This window comes from Zosterops lateralis (genome assembly GCF_965231275.1).
Source record: "Zosterops lateralis genome assembly, chromosome: 2".
Classification (NCBI taxonomy): Eukaryota; Metazoa; Chordata; class Aves; order Passeriformes; family Zosteropidae; genus Zosterops; species Zosterops lateralis.
In genome coordinates, this window is record NC_139763.1 from 95768990 (window position 1) to 95784552 (window position 15563).

Below are 15563 nucleotides of genomic sequence, written 5' to 3' on the forward strand. Positions count from 1 at the left end.
AGCCCTGAAGTACAAACTATCCCATCAAGCAGAGATTGGGTCATCTTTTCTCACATGTCTGACAATGTGAGAATGATGGCCTCCATTTCACTCTATGTACAAAGCAGGGAAAATATTAATTTATCTTAAAGAAGGTAGTATAGGGAATGGAAGAAACCAGTCTCTGTCAGTAAATTAGCCAGTGCACAGAGGGTAAACAGATAATTTTCTAGACTTAGCACAAGCGGGTAGCTTTACTGGCCATGGGAACATGAGGCTGGTTTGGGCAGGATTGGAGAGGATTGGAGAGGAGAGGAGAGGATTGGAGAGGAGAGGAGAGGAGAGGAGAGGAGAGGAGAGGAGAGGAGAGGAGAGGAGAGGAGAGGGAAGGTGCTCACCATGCTTGATAAGCTTTGCTGCACGAGGTGGAGAGCTGCACATGGGCACATGCTGAACCACAGGTGAGGAACACAGAGTCCATGACCACACAGAAAGCAGCCAAATTAGGTGTAAGAGATATGATAACCATGGGAGGGAGCTCTTAATTTATTGCTGTCTTAGATGTGATGGAGGTTTCTGCAGCCCTTAGAGATAAAAGTAGTTTGCAAAGGAAAAGTGAAACAGCATTAAATGGTCTGAAACTACAAAGAATAAAATTAATGCTAACTTGAGGGGGAGAATATTCCCATCCCCCTTGCCTCCCACTTGCATCACTCAGTGCAGTGAACTCAGGTGAATAATACAGACTGATGCCTTTGTCTAACATGTGGTTTCATACTCATTGTCATTACAAAGGAGGAAAAAATATAGAATAAATAAACCTCAAGGACTTTCTTTTAGAAAGTTCAGAGTGGAACATTTTCAAGTGTAGGTATTTGCTACAGCACCCTGTAAGCTTTTTTCCTTGCTCCTCTCATTTAAGCCTTCATCTGCACAGTGACTCTCCTGCTATTATGGGCTCACTGAGCAAATGGCCAATTCAGAAACCAGCTTATAGAAAACCACTATTTCTTAATCTGTATCTATTTGAGGGTACAGATGCAAGAACACCAAGTTCCATTTCATTGCACAGGTGGGATCAAGTGCTGTGATAAGTTTTAAGAGGCTCTAAAACACTTTTGAACAGGATGTGGCTCACACACAGTGTGGCCACCAGTGTGAAGCAACAAAATCTATCTCACCGGGGCGTGGTTAGAAAGTGTGACAGTTCTTCATCTCCAGAGACCAAGTACCTATTCCAGAGGCTACTATAATGCTCTTTGAAGGAAGGAAAAAAAAATCCACTCTGAAAAAAAAAAAAAAAATCCATGGCTTTCTCTTGCAAAAATTCTGGAATTAATTCTTTCTATCTTCTGCTCTGTGGTTTTTTGCGGGGGTGGTTTGTTTGGTTTTGATTGGTTGGGGGACTTGTTTTTTTGATTTATTGGTTTTACTTGCTTTGTTTGTTTGGGGAGATTGTTTTGTTATGGTGTTTTTTTGGTTTATTATCTTATTTTGGGGGGGGTTAGTGTTTTGATGGGGTTTTTTTATTTGTTTGGGGGGGGGGGGCGTTGGTTGGTTGGTTTGGGGTTTTTTGGGGGGGTTGTTTGGCTTAAGTTTGTTGCGTTTGGGGTTTTTTTTCCTGGAAGCCATAGGGGTTAAAATCATAACTGTAAGTTAAAATTTGTTTTATCTAAGTTCTGTGGTAGGACCTCATGAAGGTTTCGTTATTAAAAATGTTCACAAGGATAATTATTGTTTTAAACAAATGCATTTATTAGAAATCAGCTATTTAAGGGGGAAAAAACCCAACCAAACAAAAAACAGAAGAAAAATCCCAAGATTCCCTTTTGGAAAGTTCAAGTAGGTAACATTCTCAAAAAAAAAAAAAAAAACAAAAACAAAAAAACCCACATTATTCTTATGTCCCTTAATTTTTATCTTTTTTTTTTTTAAATCCACTATCTTAAATTTTAATCCAGTTTCAACTTCCGGTAAACAAAAGGCAAAAATCCCTATGAATTTTCTAAAACCTAGCATTGCAGCAGCAGAAAGACTCAATATGGTGCCTCTACTGTGTGGAAAACCCAGCAGAAAAGGGATATCCAATGCAGCAGGTCTGACAGCACCTGTGATCTGGACAGCTGCAAGTGTGTGGTTGCACAGTTTCCTTTGGCACGAGAAAACATGTGCTGAGGAGTTGGAACAATTATTGCGTAGGGGGAAGAGAAGTCAGCGGATAAAAGACCAAAAGTTGAATCCAGGCTCACTGGTTCTGCTTATTGCTCTGCTTCCTGGAAGTCGGTGCTTTATTGTGATTGTTACACAGCCTGCCCTTCAACAGATGTGATGGCAGAAGTATTTAAGGGCAGTAATAAGAAAGTCTGTATACTTGTAGATAACAGCACACTCTGTTATGTTTGAAGCATACAAATATCACTGATGTGTGCTCTTCTGTAGGAAATGGAAAGATACAATATTCCACAGTTACTGAAGGGTTTGATCTGCAGCCTTGGGAGAAGCTGGGATTAATGTAAAAATAAAAGTACACAGACGTTAAGCAGAAAAATTATAAACTTATATTTCTATAGTTGTAAGTAAGAATACACCTTAAGTAAGAAAGAAACTGTATTAGGTAAGATAGTGAAGAATTTTATAGTGTAGTAATGTAATTTTATAGACTAAGCTAAGAGTTTAGATGTTATAATAGAGGCATATGTGTGTACATATGTTGTAGTCCATTGGATAAAATTATACACAGTGCAGTAAAATTAAGCAAAGGTGATAGGTCAAAAAAAACTCACGAAAATAAACTCTGTGGCAACTTTCTATTGGATTAGAATGCTGTATATTGCCTTGTAAGAAAGAAAAATGTGACTTCTTTGAGCTATGGCCGACTTCTTGTTCCTTTAAAATCTCACAGCCTTTGAGGCTGATGTTTATCTGAGTAATAAATTGTTTTTAGCCCAACACTCATCCCATCCCTTTAGTAAAGCATCAATAATATTCTTGTACCTGTAACTCCCCTTTTCCATTAACAATCTTAGCTCTTCAACATATTCCTTGTGATGACTGTCATGGAGCAAAGGAATCCAAACACACACAGATGGGCCAACGGACTCTCTCCAAAGTGTGAGGTACCACTGAGAAAACTGAGAAACATAAGTATCTGAACTTCAGTTTTCTGAGAAAAGCTCAGGTTTACCCAGAAGGAACATATTGGTTCAGATCCATTTCCAGTGCTTTAGGCACTGACTATCCATGGTTCAGCTAAAGTCACTTATTTTTCACAAAACCATCTTTTTTCTTCTCCTGAAGACTAATAGCATAAGACTTGGTTCCCATCCCTGATCCTGGAGATATGGCACAAACAAAAAGAAGGTGTCTAAGATAAAGATACGGCACTAAACAAAATTTGCATTCTCTGTTTTATCTGACAGCTGAAAAAGTGGAAAAAGAAATAACAGCATCAACAACTTCAACAAAACAAGGAAGAAAAAGGAAAATCATATAATAGAATCATAGAATGGCCAGTGTTGGAAGGTGCTTTATCTAGTCCAACCTACCCTATTTTGGGCAGGGACATTTTTCACTAGACCAGATCGCTCAAAGCCCCATCCAACATGGCCTTGAACACTTCCAGGGATGGGGCATCCACAGCTTCTGGGGGCAACCTGCCCCAGTGCCTCACCAGCCTCTGAATAAAGAATTTCTTTCTAATATCTAATCTAAGACTACCCTTGTTCAGTTTGAAGCCATTGCCCCTTGTCCCACAACTACATGTCCTTGTAAAAACTCCCTCTCCAGCTCTCCGTAAGCCTTCTTCAGGTACTGGAAGGTTGCTAGAAGGTATTCCCACGTGGATTGAGAATATTCCACAAATTCACAAAAGTATTTGACTCCTGTTTCAGCACGTACAAGATTTAGGTACATTCACAGAACTGAGCTATAGTCACTTCTGTGGTTTTTTCTGCAGCAATAGCATTGCACAGGGTTTAGTTGACTTCCCACAATGGATTTCTCAAAGAGCCAAAACTCACAAGACTAGGATTATAAAGATGAGGATCTGAGTATTCCTCTTGTAGATCTTGGGTGAGTGTATAGCTAAACCAATACAAAATGACACTGAATGAAAGAAAGAACAAGTATCTCTGGACCCTTTCAAACCAAATCAATTCCCAGTGTAATTTTGTATATCTGAATACTTCCAGTTGAATGGCTAAAGAAAGATTTAGAATGATTTGATTTTTGACTATTATTTAAGAGCACATAATACATCAAGGAAAGATGGCAGGACCAGGGAAAATCTGGCAGGAAAAAGCTGGCAGTGTAGTAGTGGAAACAGATGGTCTACAAGAAAAAAACTCTATTATGATTAAGAGAAAGTATTGTTAATAGGGTTACATTTTTAAAGAAGGAGTTCTGCCAAGACCAGCACAAAACAGAGTAGTTATTAAAAATGTGATTGAAGCCATTAACATAGATTAGAAATCATCTCTCAGCTGAGATGTGAGCACTGAGAATGTGTTTACTTCTACCCAATTACAATATGAATAAAAATACTAAGCACAAACTACTATTTCAGGTACTTATGAAATCAGAATGAAAACTAAAGCGTAAAAGCAAGGGAATAAAATCATGGAAATATCACAGGTGGATGTCTCTTGCTACTAATTTTTCAAAGTACTTTAAGTGTTAAGAAACAAGGCAAAATCAAAATACATTAGGGCTCCATATATTCCACCTAACTTCACTTACTGTATACTGCATAAGACACATATACAAATCACTTCTATAGATAATACAGACAGATACTTATCCCCTGAGGGTGACAATGTCCTTCCTAAAAGCAGTTAACTGCCATACAGCCATATTTAAGCTGAGGTCTTTAAGTCCCCTCCAAAAGTCACTGAATGCCCTCATTTAGTCTTCAAAAGTGATTGAGTGAGTGACCTGATGATGGCACAAATTCAACTTCTGAATTTGTGAATTTCTGAATGACTGCTAAACATCCATTAAATATAATAATTTCTAGGAATGCATAGGAATGTAGTTATTAATGAAGATCTTGGCCTCTCTTTTTAAAAGCATACTACAGGATGAGAATATCCAGTACTCCAAACCCCTTGCCCTGATACATAAACTCTTGATACTAGGCCACACTCTGCTCACTGCATATTCCTCTTCCTTCAGCAGGGCTGCTGTCATGAAACGGCATACACACCACAATTATTACAACTAAAAATTCTTGACCTTGCTAAAAATTAAGAAAACTATTACATTTAGCAGTTGTCTCTGGTTCAGAATAATCATTAGCCAGTAACAATTGAAACACCCATGTGTTAACATTATTCTCATGCTAAGTCCAAAACACAGAACAGTACCACCTACTAAGAAGAAAATTACTCCATCTCAGCCAAAAGCAGGACACTTGTGGGTTTGACGCATACTCTGAGGGCCAGCTTGGCAGAAAAGTGGCTATAATAATTTGAGTGAAACTGCTCCTTGAAGGTGTTTTGTAAATCAAAAGGTTTAATAAACAAAAAATAACAAACGTTACAGAAAGCAAATTAAAAGCCACGTGCAGGTGCCTGAAAAACCTCTTGCACCCTGGTAACATGCCTTGAAAAGTCTGGAGTTTCTTTGTTCTCTCTCTTTAGTACTTAACAGCTTAGGTGGGCTTTTTGGCCCTTGGCCCAATGAGAGCAACAACAGTCTTTGAGTTACATTCTCGGAGTCCAAGCCACAATTCTGGGCTGGCTCTGAGCCAATTACAATGAGAAACACACAGAATCTTCTAGCTAAATTTCCTAATATGTCTAAATGTAAACCGAACCTCTTTCCCTATTTGGAAGCACCTGCTGGGGATGTTGTAGATGTTTTACTACAGACATTCTCATGATTTCTCCAGTCCTTGCACTGAAAGCTGTTCCCAAGCCCAGGCATCGGGCAGCCTGGTATTTACCTATTGACACCAGGACTAGCTGGGTTTTCCCATTGAGCTGCAGAGGGCATGTGAGAAGAGGCTGTGAGGCTCTGGAAGAAGATGCCAGCTGAGCTGCTGCTTTGTGTCCACCACTGGTCTGATAAATACTTGCAGGCCCAAAACCACTGGTTTGTATGTCCAGTAACTCAGACCACATTAGACAGGCAGGACAGGGAAACCTGGGTGTTAGGGTTGGCACAGTGTGCAGAAAATAGCACTTGTAATAGCAATACAATTGTAACAAGCTGACAGACCTGTTATCAGCACCATGTTGACATGAAACTGCAATTAACTTTTTGTCTTTGCTACAAATGATGCCTCTCTGCCCAGTTACTTTCTTGGGCACTATTCTTTGCACTAGAATGTCTATACCACAACCTGCCCCCCTCCCCCCCACAAAAAAAACCCCTCCAAAAACAAACAAGCAAACAAACAAAAAAGTCACCCCAAAATCAAACAAACAATAAAAAGCAACGAAGCAAAGCAACCCTGACACAACCCTTTACAAACTCTTACAAACTCTTTGAAATCATTGTGTTTTAGTTATGCCTGACTGGCAGGAGGCAGAGGGGATCTGGATCTGTGTGCAAAAGTGTGTTCAATCTTGCTTCTCCCACCACAGGGATATCTGCTTTGGCCATATCAAATCACAGAGCAAACACAAGAGTTCTGACTACATCTACTGCTCACAGGAGATAGCAGGGACACCCCTCTACAGCTGCATGTTAACATGACAAACTACCCACAGCTGCTTGGAAAGAGCCAAGATGTTCCTGTTTCCATCATCCTTGAGCTCACAGTTCCCTTTCCAGTGGTTCATTGGTCAGTGAGGTAATTCTGAATATCACTCTGTGTCTCTGCAGTGCGGCTTAGCTAAAGGTCTCAAGACTGAAGTGCGAAGTGATGGGAACATTTATTACAGGTTTCCACTACTGCACAAGAGCTCTCACTTTTTGCAGCTTGAAATAAACCCAAGTAACAGCACTGAAGCAAGTGCAACCACAGTGGGTTTGAGCAGGAAAAGCCTTCTTCTCAGGGGGGCTAGTGAAGGAGAGGAGGTGGTTCTCTTGCACAAGAAAAAGTACTGCCACTCAAATTTTCCACTTATAGTCAGGCTCTCCGTGACACCTTAAAAATCAGCCCAAGAAAGGACCACTGAATGACAATATATAAACCCTGAGAAAGGAGGTGACAGTAGACGCTTTCTGCTCTGCCTTGACACAGAAGTCACAGCGATGAAGCTCCACACTGCAGCAATCCTGCTCCTCTTCTTCTGGCTTGGCATCTTCACTGTGCACACCGTCCAAGGTAAGTTTGCAACTCAAGAGGAAGACAGGAATTGCTACACATTGCACCTGTGGTCTCTTGAGCAGGATGAATTCTTATGGAGAGTTGATTTATAAGATAAAACACACAAGAAATCCAGATGAAAACTGCAAGAAAGGCAGCTTCATGGGGGATTTCATCTGATGTCCTGCCAGATGATGATTGTTTTCTGCCTTAATGCAAGGAGAAATTCTGTGCCTGGGAGCACTTAAAGGGTTTTTGTGCAACGTTCTCCCTCCTAAACGCAAAAAACTCTTGAAGGCGTAAGGTCATTTAGTCTCACTGGTGCCATACACCTGTGTGTACTATAGGTTAATAAGATTTCATGAAAAATGTTTCTTGAATAAGATATATATTTTTCTTTTTCCAGATAGATTACTTTTATGTTAATTCTTTTGTTATCTGTCTTTAATTATTAATAGTATAATTTCAATTATGTAATTATATTTAATTATTAATTAATATTATTTAATTATTAATTATTATCTGTCCTTCTCTAACTATATAGCCTTAATCCCTCTAATACCACTATTTTAAAAATTTCTTCCAGTTCTATATCATATATCTCATATTGCCTTGTTTCTTGTGGTACAGAAAGGGAAACTATCAATGAGAAGTAAAAGGGGAAGAACAGATTTATACAGTACCTTCTCTCTTTTCACTGAATTATACAACTGAACATCTTCTTTCAAACCAATTACAAATGCTGAGATGAGCCCTGTGTATTAGTCATGATTTAAATAAGTTTGTCTGCAGTGCTGGTTAGGTCAGTGACTTTTGGCTACAAGTACCATAGAAAAACACCCATTACCACACACATTTTATCACTCTTAGATTCACTCAAGCACATAAAAATCACTGCTATCACTGACATGTAAGCTGTATGCAAACCCACAAATATGAACTCAGAAACACAGAGAAAAGGCATCCTCACAAAACCACACCAAAAACAATCAGAGACCTTCTAAGCATTCACAGGACTATGAAGCTACAGAGCCTTTATGCTGACCCACTGCCTCTCCAGCTACATCCCACTACATTCTCTTATTTTCCTTGGTGACACTGTTCTTCATCCTGGCAACAGTGGCTTCATACTGCAGAATGTCAGTTCCCAATGTCTTTGTCCAGGCTGTATCATTGACCATAAGTATCACCAAGTCAGAAAAAGTACACTGATATGGTCTACAAGAGAGAGAAAAATAGACTGGAAAGAATGATAAAAAATACCAAATAGACCTGGAAATAAAGGTAGTTACAGATGCAGAGCCATTGGGGTTTGTTCCTAGCCTTAGAGAAGCTTTGCTGCTATTCCCTGCATCCATTTCCTGAAGATTGTGTAGTATCAGAAGAAATAATTCCAGGACTAGTAATAATTGCTTGGCTGTCTTTGAGCTCTTTTAATGCCACATTTTGAAAACCAGTCTGAGGCAGTAAGAAACGTGTCATGAATCGTTCAAATAACTATGTTGTATTACTCATGACTAAAGCAAGATCAGAAGAGATATTCCTTGAGGCAAACAAAATCTCGGAATTAGCAGATCTGCCAGTACCTGTGCACTGGCTATCCCACACTGTCTCCAAAGACTGATGTGTTTGTCAGCTATTCCAATTATTTCAAATAAAGAACAGCTCACAGGTAGTGAGACTATGTGCAGCAGGTTTTGCACTTAGCAAGGCACACCAGAACAGCTCTTGGACTTCTCTTAAGCCAGTAGCTCTCTAAACTCTTTATAAAAAACTCACAGAGTAGAGCAGTGTTCTGTCTGTCCCCTCCCTGCTTTCCCAAACCTGTCGTCCATGAACAGGAGAAAACCAGAAATGGGCAAGTGGAGACGAACACTAATGTATGCCTATGCTTCATCTCACCTAAATGAGCTCCCATTTTTTGTTATAAGATAACAACTGCCCAGAAAATTTTATACCAAAATTGTGATCCTCTTTTTAAATCACCACTGCATTTCTCTGGATTGTATCAAAATCTTGGAGGAACGTAAGGATTAAGTAGCACCCAACTGCCTATGAAATCAGAGTTATAGCTGGAGGATACAGGCACTTATTCTTCTGGCAGATATATCTCCCTTTTTTGTCAACTATTTTTGTTAATACTACTTTTTAATGTGAGAGAAGTAGGCTTGCTTTCCTTTTCTTCACTTGGAAAATAGGAGGAACTACTGATACGTATTCAAAAGATATGTGGAAATCCACCCAATAAAATGCCAATTCTAAATCTTCATGGGTACTTGCAGATGATGCAGACCTAATTATAAATGATGCCAAACTCTTCTACTACTATGGAAGCAGTGAGTCCCTAGGGATAGGCAACACTTTATAAACAGTAGGATGCATCACAAAGAATAGCTTAAGCTCTCTGGTATAACTGGTATTTTGGCTGTACACCATGAGACTCTCATGGTCTAACCACCACTATGAGTCTTTGGAAATTCCTAGTTTATTCAGCAATTATGGCTAAATATCAATAAAATATTTGTTCTCTTTTCATTTATCTATTTTTCTCTTCTAGGGAGTGCTAGTAGTCAGTCCATGCGAAAATTCAGTTGTGTAACTCTGTCTACAAGGCAGCTGAACATCCAAAACCTTGTGAGCTATGAAAGGCAGCAAGTACCAACAGACGCCATCATGTAAGTATCCCATGCATCCTTCAGACTTCCTTATGCAAACACAAAACCATCAAATAGGGAAGGGGCATCAGAACACAATTCATGGCCCAACTCCCTAAATCTGCCTAGTCCAGGTCACTTTTCCAGTTCTTCCATGGAGGAAGCACCTGGCAGCTGAGGGAGTGAGAGGAGAGGAGTGGGCCTCAGAGATCTGGGATGTGTGTGCTGCTCATGAATAATGGCAGGAAGCTCACTGACCAGCTCATGTCTTTATTCCCAGTGAGTGGGGAAAAACTTCATCAAGGTTGGAGCAGTCAGAGGCTCCATGCATGGACAGAGTCACGGGGACAGATTCATGAAAGAATATGGGGTAACTCTGAGTTCTGCTAGCAGCTGTGTTTGGTTGTTTGAGCTCAAAAGCATGCCTTTTTTGTAACTTTGGGGATCTGCTTCTGGGAGATAAATGTTCATCATGACTTAGCATAAAGTCACAGTATAGCAGACATGCTTGATATTTTAATATCAATTTATAGGTACATGACCATGTATGTTACCTGCATCATAAATAGGGAAATGATAACTGCTGTTATTCCAACTAACACCTACAAACTCCAGCATCTAATATTATTTACCACATTTTTCCTCATGTTCTGCATCAAAAGCAAGAACACCAGACCTGAGTTTAGACACTGGGATTTAATGCTCAGCTTGTTTTTGTTTTTCCTATAGGTTTATCACTGCAAAAGGTATCAAGATCTGTGTAAGTCCTGATCAGAGATGGGTGCAGGCTGCTATAAAGAGAATAGATGGAAGACGCATTGCCAAACGCAAATAATCCAAGCATCAAAGGCCAGCCAGCTGGAAACATCTTCAGTGCTGCAGATAACAAGGAAGAAAACTTTACTATCTGCTTTTATTTTCTATTTATTAAATGCCAATAAAAACTTTGAACAAACGCAAACTCACCGGAATCCATTCTTCACTGGTTGAATACCTGCAAACTTCTTCATTTTATGGTTGAACTCTATTAGCCTGTTTATTTTCTGAAATGCTTGCTAATATTTATTTACAACTGAATGTAGACATCATCTCACCCTTGCTGTCCTGACCAGGAAGGCATTTAACAGTGAATGGCTGTGTGTGAACACTTCACACAGTGTAGTGAAGATGACGACCCACAGAGCTGGAATAGTGCAGACCTCCATGCTGATGGAGATCAGAGATTCTGCATTGAGTGCTGGTTTTAAGAGGTGCTGTGTAAGTTAATCACTCACACCTATATAAACTATACACAAACTGATTTCATGCTTCAGGCTATCACCTGATCAGTGCCATATTCAAAAGATGATCCTTGAATCTTCTGTTTTTACACACAGTACTGCACTATCAGCTCAGTTCACAAAGGTGCGTGAATGTTCTCACCAAGGGATGATGTGGAGTAATTCAGTGTAACTCAGTGAATGTAACCCTGCCGGGCAACTGAGAGACAGAACTTCAAAAGAGGGGGTGTAAAAGTAATCTAAGCAGGGAGCTTTACGTCAAAGCTTGAGCAAAAATAGGTCAGAGTTTGAGTTGAAGTTAAAGATTTTTGAAGTCTAAGCTGAAGTTAGGGTAAAAAGGAGTAGAAGACATTGAAGTTAAATATTATTCTCACAGTACAGTGTTATAGATTTGTTATAGCCCAGAAGTCAAAAGACTTTTCCCACAAACTACAGTCAGCTTATTGTTTGCATTATCTGGTAGCCTTTACAAAATTACATCATTTTAAAGACCTTGATAGTTGCATATAGAGCTCTCTTTCTAGTTCTTTTTCATATCTGTGATCATTCTACACCACGGCCTGTACCCAACCAAGGCTAAGATATCTTGATTCACAAGCTCCACCATGCTCCCTGCTTCATCTCTTACCTGTTCTTCTATGTAACCCTGTTCAGTCTTGCCCTGGGGAAGCCGCATCCTACAAATGACATCTGTGAAGTTACTTCAGTTTTGCCCTCGTATGAAACAAATCTGAAACAACTTGTTTGCTTTTCCCATTGCTTTTGTCTGAATAAGAACAAACCACATCTGGAATCTGTATGTTACAAACTCATAGGAACTCCCTGCCCTAGAGAACTATGTACATGGAAATGTCTTATTGTCTTAAAACTGATACATGCTACTAACAGAAGGCTTTGAATTTTAATAAACTTACTATAAACCTGAACCAAATGACAAGCTTGGTTGCATGATTATAATGCCGATGGATACTGTTGAAACAGGTCCCAAGATGACAGCACAAAAATGAGAACTTAGGGGCAAGTTAGCTAGAGCAGACACTATTGCCAACTCATGATTCAGATGGCTTTGGAATGATCTGATATTTCAGCTCACATTTCAGATACCTCTTCAAAAGTTTGAGTATTTCAAAAATAGAGTTCATACCATGCTCAGGTGGTCCCCACATTATCAGAAGCAGAAATGGAAGAGCTCTCTGCTAGGAGAGAGAAAAGATGGTATTTGAGGACCTTGAGGGGTAGAGGAGAGGTATAGGCAGAGGTGCTTCTAAAATAAAGCTCCTTTCATATTACTGCATGTATGCTGGCTGCACTGCTGCTAACCTATGGGCTTTTCATCCTAGAGAACCTCTTAGTGATACTTATGGAACTGCAGTACTTCCAAACTGCACCACAGAAATATGATCAGACTACTCTAAAAGCCAGTCTTTTGGTCAAGACTTTAGACAGAATTTCTCTCTCATGGCTCACATTTTGTAAGAGCTCAGTCCTGTGTGGGAAAACAGATTTAGTTTCCACTATCCAGGACAGGTTTTTAAGTAGTGCTGTTGCTGAAGCAGGGAAAAGAAGGATGACTGTATATGTTACCCTGCAGAGCAGACCAAGGCAGGATATTGAAGCTCTACTGTAGGGACTTATGCTTCCTTACTGAAGTTCTTAATAATCAATAAGACTAGAGAAAAATAGCTGTTGCTACAAACTTTTTAAGGAGAGCTTTACAGGTAGAAAGAAATCCTGTCAATAAGATGTTACTGGAGTATGGAATATAAACTGTGTTGATTAATTTTGAATTGCTGATCTCAAGGCCCCAGATCCTCATATTATAGACAAGAGAAACACTTCTGTTCCCTTCAACATCGCTGGAGTATTTGCAGGCTACAAAACCAGATCCCCTATAAAAGCATTTTTATGGTAAATGCTCTCAGACAAACCCATCAACTCTGACAGATCAAATTCATCCAGGACCCAAACTACCTAACATGCTTTTTGCAGGCAGAATGTTCATGCCTATGCTCATACTTCATAGTACCTGTGGTGGTTTAGCACGGATGTGAGCTTTTCTCTAAGGAAGTTCTAGCTGATGTTGAGAGCTTGGTTGACCAATTAAAGACTTAGATACGCTTTGGGAAAGTACCCATATAAACCTTGAGGGTGCCCAAGCCAGGTTTTTTTCCTTGCAGCCAGCGGCAGGTAAAAACCAGCCCCGACAGCCACTCTGAGGAGTGGCCAGGACAGCTTAACCCCTGCCACTTCCCCCTCCTGTGGACTTCTCTGGTGTAAATCATGGAGAAATGGACTATTTCTTATCATATCATAATGCTGTTTGGGGAATGCTGGTTCTAGTCAAAAGTTGTGGACTGATATAATTGCTATTTAATTGAGAATTTTGAATAGAGTAAGTCCCCCACTCCTGGGGTAAAAGGAGGTCTCAGTCTTTGACCCAAAGATGATTTTAGAGAGAAAGTGATTTGAGGCCCTCGGCTCCTGAGGTAAAAGGAGGTCTCTATTTCTTTTGAGATAGAGATGATTTTAGAGATAGAAGAAGAGAATACTTGTTTAATACTAGAAGAAGCATTTTTAAACAGTACCCCAAATATGCTGAGAGGCCCATGAGTAGCAGGAGAAAGGCTGCTGATGGGTGGGACTGCACAATCTGCAAAAATTCCAGACACTTGCAGACTGGGAGCCACCAGACTGTTTTTTCTTGTGGCAAATGTCTCCATGGGACTCTAGAGAGACTCCTCTCCCAAAGTGATGAAAGATTATGTTTAAATGGTGAAACTGGCTGAAAATCACAGGTTTTGTTTCTCTATGTTGTTTGTGAAAAGCAAACAGTTTTTGTAGGGAGGATAAGTGTTTTGAAAGTTCCATTTTCTTCCTTTTCTTCTTTTAGTGTGTGTGCTAATAAAAATCTGTTTACTTTAATTTGGGCTCATTTTGCATTTTTCTCCCAATCCTATTTCCCAGAGGGAAAAGAGAGTAGACACTCAAACCACTACACTAAATTTAGCAAACAGAATTCAGCAAATGCGAAACCACTACAGTATCATATCCTGGAATGAGTCTTGCTAGAGTGAATACAATTTTTTTTTTTAATTAGGACTCTCACAACCTGATGATATGTTAACCATCACATAGCAATGAATACTTTATATCTGTTCATCATCATCAAAATTCATAGAATGGTTAACAATTTTTCAGAGTGAATCATCCTACTTAACTGTTACTCCTTGATTATCATACCTTGGAAGATCTGTAGAGACCCTTGTACAGTCCTTGACAGTTAATCACTATTGGTGATCGGAGCTCTCAGCATCTCTTCCTACTCCAACATTAAACTCCAGGAACTTCTGTCTTTCCCTGACTGTTCCTTACCCCAGACCTTGCTGCGGGTCCCAGTTGTGTGCTGTTTTTGTCGGCTCTAGCTGTGGATAATGTGGAGGCTTATGTGTAATAGCACTGTTTCTCCCTAGCACTTTCCCTAAGACTCTCAAAAGAAAGAATGGAAAGCATTTTCACACACAAGCACAAAAGAAAAGTGCAAAATGAAGAGCCAAAGTGCAGCTCTTGTTTTGGAGCCAAGTAAGAACCATAGTCTTGGTCTTTCCAACATCCTTAGGAAACACCTACAAAACAGAAAAACACACTTTCCAAAACCACGAAAAATTAGGCTTAGGGGCTAAAACACACTTGAAGATTTGGGCCTGTGGTTGGAATGATGTTATCCCAGCTCCTGGCTGCCTAACATTTCTTCTTCAAGGCAGAGCAGGGGACTCATGGTCACCGTTTCCTATCTTGCTCAGCCTTTGCTAGATTGCAGCAAATTTTCTTTGACTCCTTTTGTAATACCTGTGCACCACTTTGCCACAAAGGACTCTCCCAACCTGAGGATATATTAGCCATCACATAGCAATGAACACTTTGTATCTGTTCATCCTCATCAAAATTCATAGAATGATTAACAATTTTTATTATACACATGGGCAGACCATCATGCATCAATATTTGAAACAAATCAACCTTGTCTTTCTTGTCCCACACCACTTAAATTTCTACAGAGGCTCAAGAGATGCACTCTGTTTGGATCTTTGGCACAGGGGAAAGGCAACAGAGAGGACAGTGTAAATATTCATACCTTCCCTCACTTCAACAGAGGCAGACAGGGCAATTCCCCACTCCTTTGGGCACACTGGCTTTTTTGCACAAAAGCAGTAATTCTTCCTAGGCAATGACTTCACATAGCTCCTGCTGTATCCTTTTCACTACTTATTTATAATTAAAGAACTGCAAAGTTAAAGGTTTACAATGACCATCAGCTTTCCTGGAAACTGCTAACACATCATTAAATCCCTAGCCCCCAGTTAGGGATATTCCTTGATTTTTGGAGGGTTTTGGTTC

General features: G+C 39.8%; 1 protein-coding gene across 1 annotated transcript; it reads left to right on the plus strand.

Annotated features, from left to right (window-relative positions):
• The first annotated feature begins 6974 nt into the window (after nt 1–6974).
• Nucleotides 6975–10840, plus strand: LOC310922964 (lymphotactin-like). Its single transcript, XM_083883993.1, has 3 exons — nt 6975–7252; nt 9792–9909; nt 10618–10840. Exons 1-3 carry the CDS (start codon nt 7180–7182, stop codon nt 10721–10723), a joined length of 297 nt encoding a protein of 98 aa, XP_083740119.1. The 5' UTR covers nt 6975–7179; the 3' UTR covers nt 10724–10840.
• Nucleotides 10841–15563: the final 4723 nt, after the last annotated feature.

Excerpts from the sequence above, each read along its gene's own strand:
- LOC310922964 (XM_083883993.1), top strand. The coding sequence starts at position 7,180 with ATGAAGCTCCACACTGCAGCAATCCTGCTCCTCTTCTTCTGGCTTGGC. Across the intron at positions 7,253-9,791 it reads CACTGTGCACACCGTCCAAG|GGAGTGCTAGTAGTCAGTCC; the intron begins GTAAGTTTGCAA and ends TTTCTCTTCTAG. Across the intron at positions 9,910-10,617 it reads GTACCAACAGACGCCATCAT|GTTTATCACTGCAAAAGGTA; the intron begins GTAAGTATCCCA and ends TTTTTCCTATAG.